General features: G+C 39.9%; 1 protein-coding gene across 9 annotated transcripts in view; it reads left to right on the top strand.

The window, feature by feature from the left end:
• Positions 1 to 21,827, top strand: part of capn15 (calpain 15) — a 305,948-nt gene that overhangs the window by 200,380 nt on the left and 83,741 nt on the right. For 7 of the 9 annotated variants that reach the window (XR_006314778.1, XM_043711451.1, XM_043711453.1 and 4 more), the window contains one exon: positions 13,619 to 15,158. Coding sequence is in view for 8 of the 9 variants with exons in the window: in XM_043711448.1 (XP_043567383.1) it covers positions 13,619 to 15,158 (1,540 nt within the window). In the remaining variant the exon portion in view is untranslated. Of the gene's footprint in view, positions 1 to 9,094; positions 9,221 to 13,359; positions 13,379 to 13,618; positions 15,159 to 21,827 lie in introns of those variants that run through there. The other 2 variants (XM_043711454.1, XM_043711456.1) reach the window with 2 other exon arrangements.

Here is a 21,827-nt window from a genome sequence, read left to right on the forward strand (position 1 = left end):
GTCAAAATTGGCCTTTCTCCAATTTAGAACTTCAACTTTTAGATCTGGTCTATCTTTTCCATCACTATTTTAAAACGAATAGAACTATGGTCGCTGGCCCCAAAGTGCTCCCCCACTGACACCTCAGTCACCTGCCCTGCCTTATTTCCCAAGAGTAGATCAAGTTTTGCACCTTCTCTAGTAGGTACATCCACATACTTGAAAATCAGTATGACCCAATGCTGCCCATTCTGTGAATGCCTAGTTTGATGATTCCTTCACTTTCCAGCCTTCTGATTTCTCTCTCTACTTTGTCCATAAAACAAATATCACTGAACTGGCCTTGCAGAATCGCAGAATTGTTTCCTGGTTAATATTCAAATCTGCCTGGACTCTTCTGATAGTTCCTCAACCTTCTTGGAAGACTTTCAGATTTTTGGTTAGGACTTCTGTCAGGCAACCATTTTATAATTGAAAAAGTACGCTCATCTAGGTAAATCTTTCATAACTGATTTCACCAAATTCATACTCTTAACTTCAGCTGGCTGACCTTGTAACAATCACTACAGAATTTACTGTGGGAAAATGTGAGATTATGTACTTCGCCAGGATGAATAAATGAGTTGAATAGTATCTAAGTAGACTGCAGACACTACATAATAGAGAGATTTCAGAGTCTTTGTGCCTAAATCTCAAAAAGCTAGCGTTCAAATTCAGTAGGTATTAGAGTTGGATAATGGAAATTTGGCCTTTATTTCAAAAGGAATGGAATATTAAAATAGGGGAGTCTTGCTAAAACATTTCAAGGCACTAGTCAGACCACAGCTGGAACTCTGTGAACAGTTTTGGGACCTTTACCTAAGGAAAGATATACTGGCATTGTAGGCAGTCCAGAGAAGATTCAGTAGGTTGACACCAGGTATGGCGAAACTGTTTATGATGAGAGGGTGGTGAGGAGGTTAGTTGTGTGTGTACTCATTGAAATTTAGAAGAATATGAGGCAACCCTATTAGAGCATACAAGATTCTTAGGGGACTTAGCAGGTTAAATGCAGACAGGTTGTTTCCTCCTGGTGGGAGAGTCCAAGAAATTTGTATAGAACAATTTCTTGTGAAAAGGGAAAATACATTTACCTTGTGTAAGTTCCAAACCAAAATTGTTAGGTTAGAAATTGTCAGATTATTAAAAGACTAAGCTTTCAGTTTCATTTAGGAAGAGGTCACAGTTCACAGGACTGAATAGGGGATTAGCAATTAAGTTGAACGTAAAAAATTGATCCAGAAGAGTAATTTATCTTGATTTGCACTGTTGTAAAGTGATAGTTTTGGGAATAGATTAAACTTTCTTTTACTGTGTGTTTTAAGATCTTTCAAACTGTGTTCTATATTTAGAAAGCTTAGTTTGTTTGTTTTTCTTTTTTGAGTGATAATCTTCTGTGTTATTGTTAAGTTGAAGCTTTGTATCCCAATGTTTCAGTGAATGATCAACATGTTAAATAAAACAAAGAAATCAATCAAGCCAGATTTCATTCTGCCTGGCCTAGTAGTACTATCAGCTTGGATAATAACCACACTGTACATCCAACAGTTCCCCTTTATCCACACACGTTACTTCTTCAAAGAACTTCAATGGCTTGGTTGAATGTGATTACCCTTTCACAACTATATTGACTCTACCTGATTACTTTGAGCATATCCAAGTGCCCTGCTAAAACCTTTTTCTTTATTAGCTTCTAACACTTTCCTTATGACCTTCTCCCTACAAAAGATGTTCAAACAAATAGCCTGTAGTTTCCTGCTTTGGTTCCCTCCCCTATTAAATAAAGGTGTTCATTTGCTATATTCCCTGAAGCTAGTGAATTTTGGAAAACTGAAACCAATGCATTAACTATCTTACTAGCAACTTCTTTAAGATCCTAGGAAGAAAGCCATCAGGATGTGGGTGCTTGTCAGCCTGCAGCTCCAACAATTTCCACAGTATCAATTCTTTGGTGATTGTAATTTTAGTGAACTCCTCCCTCCCTTTCATTTCCTGAAATGTAGCTGTTTCTGGAATGTTACTTAATCCTTTATAGTGAAGACAGATGCAAAATAACTGTTTAATTAATTTATCATCTCTATTTTCCATTATCGGTCTCCAAACTTACTTTCCATAGGGACAATGTTATCTTTATTAACTTTGCTCTTTTTAAAAATATTTATAGTAACTCTTACTGTCTGTTTTTATATTTTTGGCTTATTGTCTCTCAAACTCTAATTTCTGCATTGTTATTTTTTAAGTCATTCCTTGCTGTTCTTATATTTTGTCTGATCTTCTATTCTATACCTATTCTGTGTATTTTGAAATATCTCCTGTAATGCCTACTACTACATCTATATTGACGTGTCCTTTAACCTAATTTGCCAATTCATGCCATTATAATTGCCCTTATTTATGTTAAAAAATATTATCTCAGACACTCACATTTTTCTCCAACTGAATGTAAAATTCCAACCTAATATGGTGACTACTACCTGGGGACATCTTCACTATAGGATAATTAATTAATCCAATCTCATTGCATAATTACAAGCATGGTATAGCCAGCTGTCTGATTGGATGTAGATGTGCTCTCATTAGAATATTCTTGGGATAGAATCTATGAACTCGCCTCGGCTTCCATTGCCCATCTGACTTTCCTAATTTGTGTTGATTAAAGTCTCCTATGATTATCACCATGCCTTTCTGACAAGCTCATTGACAAACACAGATATGCAACCAACTTTTCCTCGCTTTCTGTCTTTCCTAAACATCCCTTCAGTATTCAAGTACTAATCTACATTGCAGCCATAACTCTGTATTGGCTCTTAGGTCAAACTTATGTATTTCTATTTGTGCTGTCAATTCATTTGTTTTGTTTTGAATGTTACATGCATTCGGCTACAAACTCTTTAATTTCAAACTTTTATCCTTTTCCATCCTCTAGTCTGTGGATTTGTACTGTCTAACCCTTCCTGTCATAGTCTATCATTTCTCATAATAATACCTTACTCTTTTGCTTTGCCTCTACGCTTTGATTTACCACATCTTCCCAATTTGATTACTCGCCACCACTACTTTCTTTAAAATCCTCTTTGCTTCCATGATTACGTGGCTCAAAAGAGTGCCAACCCCAACATGGTTTGGATAGAGAGAGTTTCACCACTACAGATCCCATTTTCCGCAGCACTGGTGGTTGTGGCACATTAACCAGAACCCTTCTTTCCCCACACCAGTCTTTGAGCCAGACATTCACTTTAAACTGATTTGCTCTATGCCAACTTACCCATAACTCATGTAATAATGCAAAGATTTTGACCTTTAAGGGTCTGCTCAATTTTGTGCCTGTTGTATTCAAAAAGAACAGGTACCCAATGAACACAGTCCGCCAATTCCTCAGCAACAAACCCAAACAAGCAGACAAAACATGTCCAGAAATCCTAACCACTCTTCCCTACATCAAAGACAATTCGGAAATGACTGCCAGACCTCTTGGCATCATAGTAGCCCACAAACCCACCAACACACTAAAGCAGCAGCTAATGAACTTGAAAGACCCCATAGACAACAAGCAAAGCTAATGTCATTTACAAAATACCTTGCAAGAACTGTAACTAACACTACATTGGACAAAAGGGCGGAAAACTAGCCACCAGGATACATGAACATCAACGAGCCACAAAATGACATGAGTCTCTCTCACTAGTATCCTTACATACAGATGAGGAAGAAGAAAACTTCGACTGGGACAACACATCCATCCTAGGACAAGCCAAACAGAGAGATGCACAAGAATTCCTAGAAGCATGGCATCCCAACTAGAACTCAATCAACAAACACGTTGACTTGGATCTCATTTACTGCTCTTCGAGAAAAAGAACAGGAAATGACATCACCAACCCAAGAAAACCTAAACACGTAAATAGAAAGTGGGTCACTATCAACAGTGCGTCACTGGAGGCTCACTGATGATGTTACCTAGTATGATGATGAAACGTCTGAAAATGATTCTTCCAGCTCCATGAGCAAACTTGTATCCAGAACCTCAACCTGAGCTATAAATCTTCTCAAAACTCACTAACTTGTACAGTTGCCGTAAGACATGCCCACTCCAATACTCCAATCTCCTTAAAATCAGGGCTAACACTCCATTACCTTTCCTGATTACCCGTTGCACGTTTGTGCTAGCTGTCTATGTTTTGTTTGCAAGTACCCACAAGTCACTTTTTGTGTTTTAGCTTTCAGTAGTATTTCTCAATTTAAATAATATTCTGTTTTTTTCTTCTCCCTTCCAAAATGAATAAGTTTGCATTTTCCCACACTACACTCCATTTGCCAACTTGTATCCACTTATTTAACCTATCAATATCTTTCTTTAAACTGTTTTGTGTCCCTCTCAAAACATGCCTTTCCACCTACTTTCTGTGTCGTCTGCAAATTTGGCTTCCTTCCTCCAAGTCTTTAATATGCATTACAAACAGTCCCAGTCCCAGCACTGATCCCTGTGGAACCCCACTGGTCACAGGCACCAACCTGAAAAAGAACCCCTTATCCCCACTCTCTGTTCCTGTCCCTGAGCCAATTCTCTCTCCATGCCATTATACTGCCTCCAGAACCATGGGCTCTTATCTTATAACTTTAATCTTTTATGAAGTATCTTTTTGAATGCCTTCTCAAAGTCCAAATACAGTACATTCACTGGTTCCCCTCTGCCCACTCTGGTTGAGACTTCCTTGAAAGACTGTAATAAGTTAGACACAATTTCCCTTTCATGAAGTCATGGTGACTGGCGATTTAGATTCTGATTTTCCAAATATTTTGCTATTGCTTCCTTAATTGATTCTGATACTTATTCAAAAATAGCCTATAGTTACCCACTTCTTGTCTCTCTCCCTTTTTGAACAGGGTGTCATGTTAATAGCTTTCCAGCCCTGTGGTACTTCTCCACAATCCAAACTTTTTGGAAAATTATAAGCAATGTATCCATTATCTTTGTAGCTGTCTCTTTTAGGATCTGAGGATACAAGCCATCAGGGCCAGGGAACATAACTACTTATGGCCATTAGCTTTGTTTTTAATCATGGAGCTTAGTCTCCCCAGTATCCTTTAGCGACAGTGGAATGTTTGAAGTATTTTCCACTGTAAAGACTAATGAGAAATGTTTGTTTGACCCTCTACCATTTCCTTGTTCCCCAAAACCAACTCCCACAATTCATTTTCAAAGGGGGCCTATGTTCATTTGACATCTCTTCCTTTTTTATATAAGTGTGTTAAGAAGTTCTTATTGTCAGTTTTTATACTCCTTTACTAGTTTTCTCTCCTGGTTTATTTTCTGTGTCTCTATTATCTTTTTAGTTATCCTCTGCTAAATTTATCCCAGTCTTGAAGGCTATCACTGACTTTGGACTCCTTCTATGTTTTTACTTCCAACTTGATACTCTTCCTAACTTCCTCGATTAGCTGTGGTTGGTTTATCCCTCTCTTTAGAACCTTCCCTTCTCACTGGGTGTATTTTTGCTGAAAGTCATGAATTGCCTTTTTAAACATCTGCCACTGTTCGTTTACTATCATATCTGCTAACGCTATTGTCAGTTCATTGTAATTACCTTTATTTAAAGACAGTTGTTTCTGATTCAAATTGCTCATTTTCAAACTGAATATTAAATGCTGTTATGTTATGATCATTACTTCCGAGGGAATCTTTTACTGTGAGGTCATGTATTAAACCTGCCTCATTTCCCATTACTAGATCCAAGATAAACTGCTGCCTGGTTGGCTCTATGACATCTTTCTCTAGGAAATTATCCCTAATGCACTGTGAATTTTTTTGTTGTAGCTATCCTTTAATTATGATTAACCCAATAAACACAAAGATTAAAGTAATTATTAAATAACTTTTGCTGTATTCTTTTAACATGATACTATTATTTGTTGATTTGTTGCCTTTCCCACAGAGTGGCTACTATTTGGAGGTCTGCATGCTACTCCTACCAATGTCTTCTTTCCCTTGCTTTTTCTTTTATGTCTGCCCAAACTCAACATCATCCAAGCCTAGATCATTTCTCTCAACTGTCCTCATTTCATTTCTTATGAACAGGGCTACTCCACCATCTTTTCCATCCCTCCCGGCTCTCCGAAAGGTCAAATACTCCTTAATGTTATGTTCCGAGTTTTGACTTCATTGTAACCACCGTTCTATAATGACTATAACATGATATTAATTTACCTCAATTTGCAACATCAGTTTGTTTGCTTTATTCCAACTGCGTCATGAATTAACATACAAAGCCTTTAAATTTATTCTATTATCAAATTTCCCTACATTTGATGGTTCCTTGGTACAATATGACATTTGCACATTCTGTCCCTTTTATGTTCTGGTAACAATCAACCCCATCACTAACCTGCAATCATACCTTTTCCTTTACCTTTGATTCTCCATGCAACCGGCATCGAGAGCTCCCTCATTCTTGGATTCTGAATTGGAGATTAGAGGGAAGTTTACTTTTGTGCTATACCTGACATGGAAACATTCGTTGTTGACCAAAATATGTCGCAAGTTGTAAAAGTATCCTGTTTTCTAGCATTGACATTGTGCTGAAAAATAGATAACATTTTCCTGAGGGAATCTGAGTTTAGTCTGCCTGAGCTAATTTTGCACATTTTGAAAAAAAATCAAGAATTTCAATTCGATCAACCTATGCTAGGCTTGAATGCAGCTGCTGAATTAAAAGCACTATATCATAAACCATTCAGTCCCTTGTTGACTTTTTGATTTGAAAATAGAAGACAAATAGAAGAAAATAGAAGAAACAGCAGTTTTCCAGAAAGCAGTGGTGGCTAGATCATTAGGTTAATTCAAGGCAGAGTTAGCTTTTTAATAGACAAAGGAGTTGAGGGTAATGGGAGGCGAACAGGAAAATAGAACTGAGACAACAATCAAATTAACGATGATCTTAATGAATCGTGGAATAGGTTCAAAAGGCCAAATGGCCTACTTCCCCTCCTACGCTCTACATTTGCCCTATGTTTCTCCTGAGGATTGGAAGACATTGCTATAATGGCAGTATTCCAATTACCTGGGATTTACATCTCTTTATACATTTGGTACTGCTTGACAAACCGGTCTTGACACCTCAATTCTTCAGTGTGAAGTATGTGATGGGATGCATATGTTTTGTTTGCTTGAAATCAAAATTTGCATAAAATCTGCAACTTGTGGAATACAGAATTAGAAAATTGGACAAGTATCTGAGCAAAATAAGAATGAGGACTATTTATACTCAGAATTTCAATTTGCTTGATTTTAGTTTCTGCATATGTGGAGTATGACAATATTTAGCACTAACACAGTTACATCTTTGATGTTCTGATAAGACAGTTTCACAATCTTGTGAATATGAAAAATGAGAGTCATTAGTAGCTTCCCACCAACAACGTAACTAAGCAGAAATTTCAATCCTTCACATAGATCTCGGGACCCAGGAAAGCATCAGTCGTACACATATATCTGCCTGACTAGAAATAACCTCTTAGTGTTGACTTGCTTTGGATACCGTGTCACTGGTGCTGTGCCTGATCCAAAATAAATCTATTTTGTGATCTTGGAGACTGAATATCAACAGACTGTTCAATTAGGAAAATCATAGACTGAAGCATGCATGTAGCAGCGGTAGTATATGAATTCAAAGAGAAGTAAAATCCTTATTTAGAAACTTCATGAATAAATTTAGAAAAGCACAACTTGGTATCACCTGGGAGGCAGCTACCAAAGCCAAGCCAAATCTGTCAATATTCAGTTTGTTGTATAATTGTAGCCATAATTGATTTCTGTAGAATCCCTTCCTCACTCTGCTCCAGTGTCCTTACACATAAAATTTCCAATTGCTTACTGGACTGCAATTAGGAGTAGCAGCCCTTGCTAACTTTGATTTATTCTTCGTCTCTCATCTAGGACACTGACACAAATTAGGATCTTACCTGACCAAACATTTGGGTATGATTTAACTATACAAGGATCAGACATCGAACCCAAGCCCTGTCCTGCAATTTCATAGACTCATCTATATTCCAAAAGTGCCAGATGGTGAACCAGAGGACATTATTGTCTTTTCTAGAACTAATCCAAAACCGTTTGAATGGCAGGAAGAGATGAGAAAAGTCAAATTTGCATTTTTATAACAATGTTCATCACTCCAGGTGCCCCAAACCACTTTACCATTGAAGTTCTTTTGAAATATAGTTGTTTGTGTAGTGTGGGAAATACAGCAGTTGTCTGGAGAGGACGAGAATCCACAACCTTCTGACTCTGGCAAAGTGCTGCCAACTGAACCAGACTAGGCACAGTTGACTAATTTAATCATTCCTTGTAGAACTAGAGTTTTTTTTTCTCTATTTCCCCATTTCTTCCCTTCTCTTTTTAATACTAATTTTCTTTTTTTTCCTTTCTCTTTGTATTCCTCTTTCATTCTGTGTTCACTCTGCCTCATTTGCCCATCTCTCTGGCGTTGGTATATGTTTGCAGTTGACATGACTGGTTCCAAACAACGTCAAATTGCAATGTGGAAACCTTGGTTTGGTCTGTGCTTCATCAGCAACTTTTGAGGAGTTGACTCCGTATGCATGGATGTCATTTTCGAGATCTACAGTTGTGAGATTTTAGTAGCTCTGCTCAATGGCTGCACCATTCTAGCAACCAAAGTCCTCCATCATTTGGAATTTAACTTCCAGACGCACAGTGAGAGCAGCTGGTTGCCATGGTGTCTGATGCATGCAGTTAGTCCTGTGAAATTTCTATTGGTATTACACGGAACCTCATATCTTCAAATCTGTGAGAAATGCAGAAAGTGAGAACAAGAATCATTCTGGTATCTGGTGACCATTCTTCTCCCCAATACTTTGTTAATAATTCTAGATAATTTTGTAATGGACTGTTTAAAACTCTGCAAGTTAAGAATTTAGTAGTTAATTAGAAAAAAAATGTCAGTAAACAATGCTCAATCTGAAACTCTACTGATATGTTTAGGGACTCAAAGAGTTAAATAGAAAGAGTACTGCCATATTCAACAAATTAACCAGGAAGTGTATTCGTGCGGTTGCGATCTTGTCTCTATTGCTGCCTTTCATGTTAAAAACCAGCCTACATATTCTGTTCAAATCTGATGGTTTGAAGTGTGCTGTTTGAAATTGTTTTGTATCTTTTGAGAGAGCAGTCAGTAGTGAGGTAAGTTCTCATGTGGTGGATATTTTGCTGAGGAAATTGTTTGCTGAGGAGATTGTACTGGTGGTTAAGTTTGCTAAATCGAGTTTTGCTTCGGTCCCAGTGAACTATAGAATGAGGAAAGGATTTAACTTTTTAAAAAAATTGTTGTAAAAATGTAGAACTCATCTATTTGTATTTACTATTTGCCAGCCCTGGGATCTTTTAACTAAACTCTGTGCCCTCAAGATCAGTGAAGGTTGGGTTTAAAAAGTGACTGTCATAAACTATGGTGAATGCTGTTAATGGCTTCTAAGTTCTGATTTTAATCTTATTTTAGATCTAATGTGGTTTCCGAGAACAGTCAGTGCAGGTATGGTACATTTGGAACAGTAGTAGTATGTGGGATTGCAGTAAGTAAATAAGGTGGGGTTGAGGGGGATGCAAATAGAGTCATAGAGTGTGGTAATAGACTCTTCAGCCCAACTCGTCCATGCTGACCAGCTTTCCTAAGCCGAACTAGTCCCATTTGTCTGCGTTTGGCCCATGTGACTATAAATGTTTCCTATACATGTCAATTACCTGTCCGAATGTCTTTCAAATGTGGTTAACGTACCCCGCCTGTACACTTCCTCAATTAGCAATAATTGCAGAAGAACCAAAGCAGACGTTAAAAAAAATAATTATACAGTGAGTTATATGATGTGGAAAGTGTCAGAAAGTCATGGTGAAGTACAGCATAGAAACAGACCCTTTGGTCCAACTCGTCTATAACAGCCAAATATCCTAAACTGATCTAATCCCATTTGCTAACACTTGGCCCATACCCCTCTAAACCCTTCCTATTCTTATACCCATCCAGATGCCTTTTCAATTGAAATGAGCTTCCACCATTTCCTCTGGCAGCTCATTCCATAAGCATACCATCCTCTGTTTGAAAAGAATTGCCCCTTAGGTCCCTTTAAAATCTTTCCCCCCCTCACCTTTAACCTATGCCCCCTAGTTTTGGACTCTCCTATCTTGGGGAAAAGACCTTAGCTATTCACCCTATCTATGCCCCATATGATTTTATAAACTTCTTTAAGACCAGCCCTTGGCCTCTGGGAAAATAGCCCCAGCCTATTCAGCCTCTCCCTTTAGCTCAAACCCTCCAACCCTGGCAACATCATTGTAAATCTTTTCTGAACCCTTTCAGGTTTCACAACATCCTTCCTATAGCAAGGAGATCAAAATTGAATACAGAATTCCAAACGTGGCCTAACCAATGTCCTGTACAGCCACAACGTGACCTCCCAACACATATACTCAATGCACTGACCAATAAAGTTAAAAATCACACAACACCAGGTTATCATCCAACAGGTTTATTTGGAAGTACTAGCTTTCGGAGCACTGCTCCTTTGTTAGGTAGCTAGATGAGCAGTGCTCCAAAAGCTAATACTTCTAAATAAACCTGTTGGACTATAATCTGTTATTGTGTGATTTTTAACTTTGTACACCCCAGTTCAACACTAGCACCTCTTCAGCGTTACCAATAAAGGCAAGTGACCACCACCCTGTCTATCTGCATCTCCACTTTCAACAAACCAAGCAGTTGCACTCCAAGATCTCTACTTTCGGCCGTACTCCCCAGGGCCCTACCGTTAAGTTCTGCCTTAGTGTGCTTTAGCAAAATGCAAGTCCTCACATTTATCTAAATTAAACTCCATCTGCCACTCCTTAGCCCATTGGACCATCTGATCAAGGTCCCTTTGTACTTGTAGATAACCTTCTTAGCTGACCACTGCACACCAATATTGGAATCATCTGCAAACTCACTAACCATACCTTCTAAATTCATATCCAAATTATTTATATAAATGGTAAAAAGCAGTGGACCCAGCACCAATCCTTGTGGCACTCCACTGGTCACAGGCCCCCAGTCTGATAAACAACCCTATACCACCATCCTCTGTCTCCTAGCTTCGAGCCAATGTTGTACCCAGTTGCTTGGCTCCCTTTGGATTCCATTTAATATAACCTTGCTAACCATGTTGAACCTTGTCAAAAACCTTGCTGAAATCCATATAGATAATGTTGATTGCTCTGCCTTCATCAATCATCTTTGTCACCTCCTCAAAAAACTCAATCAAGTTAGTCAGACATGATTTTCCACATACATAGCCATGTTTCTAATCTAATCGAATCTAATCTAATCTAATCTAAAAAACTCAATCAAGTTAGTCAGACATGATTTTCCACATACATAGCCATGTTTACTATCCCTAATCAGTTCTTGCCTTTCCAAATGTATGTAAATTCTGTCACTCAGAGGCCCCTCCGATAGTATGCTATATTGTAAGATTCCATGACTTGACTACCTTGATGCACTTGAAATGCATTGGAGGCCATTAGTCTTTAATTTGTCTGCTCTAGCCACAACAATTTCCAATTACAAATAGTATTACATGGGGAAAAATGTCCCAACATACTTTAAAGGAGTATAACTGGAATTTCCTAAACAAAGGGATTGAAATTGATATCGCAGAAAAACAGATTTCAGCTGTTTACTGATGTCTACTCATCTGTTGGTTTTAATATTGTATCCAGAGTTACATAGGCAATTTTATTCCATTTCATCAGTGGAACATCACCACTTCATCCAGGCAAGGGAATCACTTGGCCTCTTTAAGAGCTCACCATGTAGGGAGTTAATGACAAAAACCTGTCTCCTCTTCCTTATTGTTTTCTGCCTAGCCTTCTCACTCATGCCAGCTGGTGTCTTATCTCACTCTGCCTTGAGTTAAATGTGATGATGCGTATGAGAAGGAATAAGCTGCCAATGTAAATCTGGATGTAATATTAAGACTAACAGCTGGATCCATCTTCCATCAAGGTTGAATAGATATCAATAAACAGCTAAAATCTGTTTTTGTGATGTCAATCTCAATACCTCACTGGCTGGACTGCAGAACAGACCTATCATTTTCAAAACACTTCCACATCTATAGAGCTATGAGAACACAGAGTCTGAGGTTACTGGCAGAGAAGGTGACTGGACGTACAGTGATCGGGGTTATGTAGATTATCAAACTTCGAGACTGGATGATTAGGCTGTGGGAAAATGACTGCCCTTGGATATTTCTCATTTGACTCGCACTGCTCAGATTGAATTTTGTAATTGAGAGGACCTGCTAAGCAATTTGTTTTGGACGTTTAGTCCAGGACAGAAGTGAATATAGTGGTATTAAAAACCAATCTAGTGAAAGGTCACAAACTGAAACATTGTCTGTTCACTGTGCTGCAAGACCTGCTGTGTATTTTCAGAAATTTCTGTTTTTTAATTTCAGATTTCCAGCATCTGTACTTTGAATTAGTACATAATCTGTCTCTGAATATTCTGAAACATGAACCCATTTATTGTAGCATTTCATCAGCAATACTCCATAATTAAGGTCAATCTCTTATCAAAATGATGAGCGAAATGTTGGAAGTTGTTACTTTCTGGTAACAAATTCTGCTTGGATTGTATTGTTGTACGTTTAGTTTACCAGAAAATTACATACTATATCTGGGTAGGAAGCAAAAATCTATTTAGAACAGTAAATGTGCGAACCGAGTTTTATTAACGACCATTGAAGTTAACTGTGAGGAAATATTCTTGCTTCGAGCTTTTGAAGGGCTGTGAGTGAACAAATTTGCCTTCTTTTACTCTCCTTTAAAGACACTTACACCTGAAGGAGATAGTACATATAGACATTTGTATTTACATGAATCCATTGACTGCTTATTGTTTTCATCATATCCCATTCACAAATGATATTGGTGGGACAGGCCTGCTTCTTATTTCACACTACTTATTTTCAATGCAGCTGCCCCTCCACTAATGATGGCATTGCAAACTAGTGCCTGCAGTTTTGCTTGCATTGATGCAAAGTCACCTGGATGTTTCGACCATGAGCAAATTATTCTTTGTCCATTCACTTAGGAGTCAGTGCACTAATATGTACTAAAGGCTATTACCATGGTTGCTTAGTTGCAGCTTGCAGCTTTGTGTAACTGATTATAATAATAATCCTGGCAGAGATTCTAGTTATCTTAGAATTAGCTGCCTTCAGGTAGGGTGCCCAAGGGTGTTGGGATAATAGAAATGAACACAGGACTGCTGTTCCTGATTATTGCCTGAAGTAGTGCAGCATGAGGGTAAGGAACACAATAGGCTCTACTAAGATGCCCTTCAAGTGTTCAGAGGAGTCACTCTAAGACTTTCAGCTGAAGAAATGACTCTTTGAGAAAGTTTATTAGAGGGCTGCTGGTCACTTTGGGGTTATAAATGACAGTGCTTTGGTTAAGAGTGGTGGGGGGGAACAGAGAGATTTAGAATAGCCGAAGATACACCACTTTATTGATTCATTTGTTGTTTATCTTTTCTTCCCCCTCCAGTACCTCCCAGTTGCCTAGTGCCATGGCAACAAGAAATGAGTGGCCATGTACCCGGTGCACTTTCTTGAATCCCGATGTGCTGAGGCAGTGTTCCATATGCGAGGCCCCCCGAGAAAGGCCAGACTTCAATGACATCCTTCGGCTTAGCACAGAGGAGCAGCAGTGGGCCTGCACACGATGCACTTTCAGAAACTCAATCAACAAGAGCCAGTGTGGTGTGTGTGGGTCTTCCCAAACCCTTACTCCTGTCATACCGCCTGTACCCACAACAAATGGACAGTCCAAAAATCAGCCTCCTTTGGATGAACAGCGAGGTTCTGCTGGACAGGACAGTGGGAGATCAGCAAATGGTGACGTCAACGGCAACTGTTGCAAGAATGGTACACCAGTTAACTCCAAAGCTTGGGCCTGCCAAAGGTGCACTCTTCATAACACGCCATCTGCTAACTCGTGTTCAGCCTGTGGGGGGCCTCGCAAACTTTCCTTGCCCAAGATCCCACCTGAAGCTCTGGTTGTGCCTGAGGTTTTGACTCCTGCTGGTTTCCAGCTGCCCTCAGGACCATCATCAGCAACATCCCAGCTCAGCAATTCAACTGACCCAATAGAGGCTGATGTGTCACCAATTCAGGATGCAGCCACAGAGACTGAGAGTCCAAGGTCTCCAGTTGCAAGTCCCCTGTCGCCAATGATCCAGAATAACCCAGTACCACGAAGCCGCAGAGAAGTACCACCAGCTGCCAAATTCCAGTCGCCCAATGCAGACTCACCGGTCCTCTCTGGTAGCATGGCCACCACCTCTACCTCCTGCACCTCAGTTCCAACAGCCCGAGGTGTTCCCCAGGGGCAAGTGAAATCTTCCACAAAATTGCAAGAACTGCTTTGCACCAAGAGGCTCAGTGTTTTAGATGAGGAAATGGACTCATCCCCAAGTCAATGGAAGTGTACATCTTGCTCTTTTATCAACTCTGCTGCAGTATTAAAATGTGATGCTTGTAGAACTATGAAAGGCGGAGACATCATAGACCTAACTGGTGACACTGTGAGGTTCACCCCCTTTAGTCCCTCCAGCCCAGATTTTACCATATGGACTTGTTCAAAGTGTACTCTGAAAAACCCTACTGCTGTCCAAAAATGCAGTGCCTGTAATTGCTCCAAACTCCATGGCTTTCAAGAGCATAGTCATACAGAGCGAGGGCCAAGATGTCCCGATTGTAACATGGAGAAGGGGCTGAATGGGTGTTCATGCACCACATGTGGATCCAGGTCCTCAGGAACACGGAAACCCATCAAACTATTCCCTGTCCAGCCACCTACCTCTCGGGAGAAATCCAATGAGTGGTCCTGCCCTGCTTGTACCCTCCTGAATGACTTGAAGGATAAGCATTGTGCAGCCTGCCATACACCACAGCAGTATTTCACCCTGAGGAAGGGCTCAAAGCCACTGAAGAGACGGGAAAGCATACTTGTTGAAGCACGGCGGAAGACTGATGAGGGAGAGGCCAAAGAGCTATGGGAGAATATTGTGAAGTTTTGCCAGGAGGTAAGCCTGTTCTATAAAATAGTATGTAGTGTCTTGGGTAGACTCCAGTGTCACGCTCCCACTTGTAATTTGTCAACCAACTAACTACTGAGTAGATTTGTAAGTGAGACAATTTTCAGCAGCATTACAGTTAACCACTTTGCTCTGAACTATCAGCTCTGCTGTCTACTTCAGAAGAATATATTAACAAAGGTCATTCAGTCTTTTGATCCTGTTACTCTATTCAATTAGATAAGGCTGATCTTATTTACCCATCTTGATTTCATAACCCTTGATATCATTGTCTAACAAAAATCTGCCAATCAGTATTTTTTTTGGAGAAAAGATTTCCAGATTTTAGACAGTGCACTTAACCTTAAAATAGGCTTTCTGCTCCCTTGCTCTGGACTGTTCTTCCCAACCCTCCAAGTCGCAAACACCTTCACCACACCAAGAAGGGAAATATAATCATCTTAAACAGCTCAAAGGAGTGCAAGCCTTATCTATGCTTTATTCTATTCCTGGCTTTCAGAATATCACCAGTAAATGGAGAGCTAATATTAGCTGCTTAATGAAATATATTGAAGAGGGATGTAACAGATGCCTTTAACCAAAGTAAACCATGAGTCGTTGGCATATGTCTCTTTTCTATAGGGGTGCAAGAGTGTGCTATGATGATTTTTGTTTTCGTATAAAGCAACACAATCGAGCAAGTTTCTTATTGGTGCAATACCTGGAGTGAGATTTATTTTGTTTCACTATGAATTATCTTGCTGTGTCCCATCCTGTCCATTCCATGTGTACTATATTAAAAATAACAAAGGAATGAATTACATAACAATAATACCTCTGAGGACTTCGGAGTGTTCATAGGCTCAACTGAAGATTGAGCAGTTTCAAAAGTACGCTCAGAATTTTGGTTCCTAAAACTTTTTAACAAGTTTGGTTTCGAAGTTAATATCAGGCGACATAAAGTGTAGAATATTGCTAATTCAGTAAAAGCTATGTCACAGAGTCTGAAAAGAGACTCACATTTATGTAGTAGTTTAAACAACCACCAATTGTGCTGCTTTACAATAAATGAAGGACTTTTAAAGTGGGTTGTAAAGTTTCCTCAGGCATGCAATTTGTACACAGCAAGTTTTCATAATCTGCAATGGAATAACGACTGGATTTTTTTCTATGATTTTGATTAAAAAATAAATCCTCACTAGGTTACTGATGAGGATAACTCCCTGCTCATCTTTGCAAATAGTGCTGTAGAGGCAGTTGGGATCAAGGGAATCCCTGGAGGTATGTAGAGTATACAGGAGTTTACTGAAGAAGGAAATCAGGAGGGCGAAAGGGGGCATGAGATAGCTTTGGCTGGGAAGATTAGGGTACATCCAAAGAGATTCTTCAAGTCTATTAAAGGAAAAAAGAGTAACTGGAGAGAGAGAATAGGACCACTCAAGGACCAAAGTGGACATGCATGTATGGAACTGCAAGAGATGAGCAAGGTCCTCAATGAATATTTCTCCTCTGTGTTTACCGTGGAGAAAGACACAAAGACTTGAGAACTTGGGGAACTCAGTGGTGATATCTTGGGGACTGCCCATATCAGAGTAGAGAACATGTTGGATGTATAGAATGTGTGAAGGCATGTAAATCTCCTGCTCCTGACCAGATCTATCCAAGAACCTTACAAGAGGCTAGAGAGGAAATTGCAGGTACCCTAGCTGATATATTTGCATCAATGTTAGCCACAGGTGAGGTCCTGGAAGACTGGAGGGTAGTGAATGTTATGCCCTTATTCAAAAAAGGCTGCAAAGAGAAGCCTGCGAACTCTTGACCAGTAAGCCTAACATCTTTGGTAGGTAAGTTACTTGAGAAGATTCTGAGGAATAAGATAAACATGTATTTGGAAAGATAGGGTTTGATTTGGAGTAGTCAGCATGGCTTTGACGTGGGAGATCATGCCTCACAAATTTGTTAGAGTTCTTTGATGAAGACACCAGGAAGGTTAATCAGGGCAGGGCAGTAGATGTAGTCTATATAGATTTCAGTAAGGCCTTTGATAAGGTTCCGCATGGTAGACTGCTCTGGAAGGTTAGATCGCATGGAATCCAATGGGAGCTGCCAAATCGGATTCACAATTAATTTAATGATGGGAATAATGGATAATAATGGAAGGATGCTTGTCAGACTGGAGGCCTGTGAGTAGTGGTGTGCCTTAGAGGTCGGTGCTGGGCCCATTGCTGTTTGTTATCTATATCAATGATTTGGATGAAAATGTACAAAGCATGATTAGTAAGTTTGCACATGACACTAAAATGTGGACAGTGCAAAATGTTATCAGAAAGTGCAGCAAGATCTTGATCAGCTAGGGAAAATGGGCTGAGAAATGGCGAACAGAGTTTAATATAGATAAGTGTGAGCTCTTGCATTTTGGAAAGTCAAATCAAGATAGGAGTTTCATGGTGAATGGTAGGGCCTTAAGGAGAGTAGTGGAACAGGGGGATCTTGGTGTTCACGTGCATGGTTCTCTGAAAGGGGAGTCACAGGTAGACAGGACAATGAAGGCTTTTGGCATACTGGCCTTCATCAGTCAGGGCATTGAGTATAGAAGTTATGTTGCAGTTGTATGACATGTTGGTGAGGCTGCACTTGGAGTATTATGTTCAGTTTTGGTCACCTTGCTATAGGAAAGGTATTATTAAACTGAAAGAATGCTGAAGAAATTTAAAAGGATGTTGCCAGGAATCAAAGGACTGAGTTATAGGGAGAGGTTGGACAAACTCTGTGGGCAGCACGATGGCACAGTGGTTAGCACTGCTGCCTCACAGCGCCAGAGACCCGGGTTCAATTCCCGCCTCAGGCGACTGACTGTGTGGAGTTTGCACATTCTCCCTGTGTCTGCGTGGGTTTCCTCCGGGTGCTCCGGTTTCCTCCCACAGTCCAAAAGATGTGCAGGTCAGGTGAATTGGCCATGCTAAATTGCCCGTAGTGTCAGGTAATGGGTAAATGTAGGGGTATGGGTGGGTTGCGCTTCGGCGGGTCGGTGTGGACTTGTTGGGCTGAAGGGCCTGTTTCCACACGTAATGCAATCTAATCTAATCTAAAACGAGGACTTTTTTCTTTAGAGCGGGTATGGGTGGGTTGCGCTTCGGCGGGTCGGTGTGGACTTGTTGGGCTGAAGGGCCTGTTTCCACACGGTAATGCAATCTAATCTAATCTAAAACGAGGACTTTTTTCTTTAGAGCGTAGGAGTCTGAGTGGGGCACGGGGGTGGGGGTGGGGGGAGTCTTAAAGAAGTGTATACGATCATGAGAGGTATGGATAACGTGAATGCACTCAGTCTTTTTCCCAGAGTTGGGGAATTGAGGAATATAGGGTATCAGTTTAAGATAGGAGGGGAAAGAATAAATAGGAAGCTAAGGACCATCTTTTTACATAGAGGGCGGTACACTTATGAAATGAGCTGCCATCAGAAGTGGTTGAGGCGGGTACATTAACAACATTTAACAGGCATTTGGACAAACACATGGACAGGAAAGATTTAGAAGGATATGAGCCAAGTGGAGAGAAATGGGCTTAGTAGGAATGGATATTTTGGTTGGCATGGACCAATTTGGGCCGTAGGGCCTGCCTCTGTGCTGCAGGACTGTATGACTGTATCATCTTCTAATCCACCCGAGCAGGCATATGGGCTTCAATATGCAAAACAATATACAATACAGCACAGGAACAGGCCCTTTGGACTGCGCCGGTTCCTATTCCTTATTTAGATCTGCTGTTTATTGCCCATGTGCAGTTTCTATCTCCCTGTGTGCCTCACGTTCATGTGTCTGTCAAGATGTGCCTTAAATGTTGCTAACGTACTTGATTCCACCAACCCCATTGGCAGTGTGTTCCAGACACCTGCCAGGCTCTGTGTGAACACATTTCCATGTACTTCTCCCCTAAACTTGCCCATCTCATATTTACCTGTGCCCTCTTGTAGTTGACCTTTCCACCCTGGGAAAAAGTTTCTGACTGTCCATCCTATTTATGCCTCTCATGGTTTTGTAGACCTTTTCAGCCTCTGTTTTTAGTTTAATTACTTCTCCAAAAGATGATGCTCCAACAATGTAGCACCATCTCAGCTCAACGTAGGAACGTCAGTGTGTTACCCACATCAGAGGTGTGTTACATGTCTGAACGGTTGATTCTGAACGGGAGATATCCAGAAATGTCAGTGGAGTTTTATTTGTGTGCTCAGCTTCTGGAACATAAACTTGGAAGCTTGTGACCGAAAGTAGAGAGTGCTACCAGTTGAACTACTGCCAACTCTCAAGTGTAAAATCACTTTCCAGTTCAAATGATAGAACTTTCACTGTAGTTCACCTATTTTCTGTACTCCTATAGAGATGGTTGAGATGTAATTGCCTTTTGATCAACCTTTGTACCCAAGTGTAAAAGGGACTTAACACTGGCTCTATTTCTGAGAGAGAGCAGCTTCCACAGAGAACATCTTGTTGAACCAATCAACTCTGAGTGGTGTCAATGACTAGAACCCCAGACAGAATGGTGCCTAATGAAGGTAGTCCGTTACGGCATGTAACATGACCATCTCAGATAAATAAGACAAATAAATATCTTGTTGTTTTTGAATCTAAAAAATATGTTTAGATGTTTGTTTTAATTCTTTTAGTTGTGGTTAAAGTTGTGACAGACAAATGTTGTCATTTATTTTCCAGCCTGTTTCAGCAACAGTTCAGTCTGTGAAGCCCTGGAGTGTTGAATAGTCTTGACAAATTTTACCAGGCTGATTTCAGAACAGAGTTGCTCTTTCGAAATCTCTATTAGGTTGCACTTCTTGTTTGCATTTTCTGAAGAGAGCCTAAATCTGTTCAGTCTTCCCTGTCACTTCTTGGCTCAGGTACCATTCAAGCAAATCCTTTCTCTGCTTTCTCTGGAGACTAGAACTGCTCACGGTATGAGAGTATGGTCTAACCAAGGCTCTGCACAAAGTTAACATAACTTCTCTGCCTTTAAATCCTACCCTTCTGGTAATGAATACCAGTGCTTTGTTTACGGTCTTATTAATTCACATCTTTCCTTTAGCAATTTGTGAATCTAGATTTTAGAGCTCTCTGTGTACCCCAAGAGTTATGTAGCTTTTTTACAGTTCCCACCAAATTTGAATACTTCAATCTTGCCTATATTGAGGTTGAGTTGCTAATTACATGTCCATTATATGAGTTTATTAATGTTTTATTGCTGTATAGATGATTGGTTAAAGCAATGGATTTGAAATCTGTGGAATTTCTCACACAGGTTTGAATCTTGCCAATTGTGCTTCTCAGCATATAAAAGAGGGTTCCTGCAACACAGTAGTAGTGTTCCTACCTTTGGCCTGAAGGTCTGGTTTTAGATCTTCTGCCCTGGACTGTGTCTTAAGATATCCATGGTGTGCAGATGTTGGACTGGGGTGGACAAAGTCAGAAGTCACAAGACACCAGGTTATAGTCCAACAAGTTTCTGTGAAATCACAAGCTGTCAGAGTGCTGAAGAAGGAGCATTGCTCTGAAGGCTTGTGATTTCAAATAAACCTGTTGGACTATAACTTGGGCTCATGTGACTTATGAATAAGATATCTAAATAGGTTGGTTAAGAAGAAATATTAATGTTCTGTACTTTTGCCAAGAATCCCTCCACATTAGATTGATTTTCTTTCTTTCTTTCTCTCTCCCTCTCTCCCTCTCTCTCTGTCACTGTCTTCTTGCCACCATCACCACCCCCAACAAATTTGGTCATTGTATTTCCAATTCCTTGCTAATTTATACAAATGGTGAACATTAGCCAGCACTGATCATTATGGAACACCAGTTCCAGCTATTTACCAATCTGTGTAATAATCTCAAGATCAGTCTCTTGCTTCCTGTTTTACCATGAGCCTTCTATCAATTATACTACTTGCCCCCTGTCTTTACATGCTCTCCTCTTGTTATGAGTTTATTAAGTTGTGCTTTATCATTGGAGTTTTGGAAATCCAAATATAATATTCTGGATTAGTGGTGCTGGAAGAGCACAGCAGTTCAGGCAGCATCCAAGGAGCTTCGAAATCTTGGATGCTGCCTGAACTGCTGTGCTCTTCCAGCACCATTAATCCAGAATCTGGTTTCCAGCATCTGCAGTCATTGTTTTTACCTTCCAAATATAATATGTCCACTGCATCATCTTTATCTAATTTGCTGCTAATTCAAAGAATTTAGTAAGGTTCGTCATGCATGTTTTGTTTTGGAAACTGACTACATTTTATTATATTTTCAGTTTCTAAATGTTTTTCTGTTTTTTTGTTTTCATTCATGGGATGTAGGTACCATAGTTGCATATATTCTATTCTTGAAATCCTACTAGTGAAGGATGGTAGTGGAGCTGATCTTTGCTCAGTCTTGCAATTATTCACAAAGTGAAACATTACAAGTGAAACCCTCCGAACTCGACCACTCCCAGTTTCATGTGTCTTTATATATGCGCTCAGATGGAATCCCCATTACTTTTTCAGCAAACATAAAAATTAAATAGTATTGATAAATGATTGACAACCCTTGATTGTCTTTAGGAAGGCACATTACCAAATGAGAGGTTGGCCAGACTAGTTCTAAAAGGCAGATACAAATCAACCACATTTTTGAGTCCAGAATCACTTTTGGGTTGGGTTTGGCA

This window comes from Chiloscyllium plagiosum, chromosome 21 (genome assembly GCF_004010195.1).
Source record: "Chiloscyllium plagiosum isolate BGI_BamShark_2017 chromosome 21, ASM401019v2, whole genome shotgun sequence".
NCBI classification, from domain to species: Eukaryota; Metazoa; Chordata; class Chondrichthyes; order Orectolobiformes; family Hemiscylliidae; genus Chiloscyllium; species Chiloscyllium plagiosum.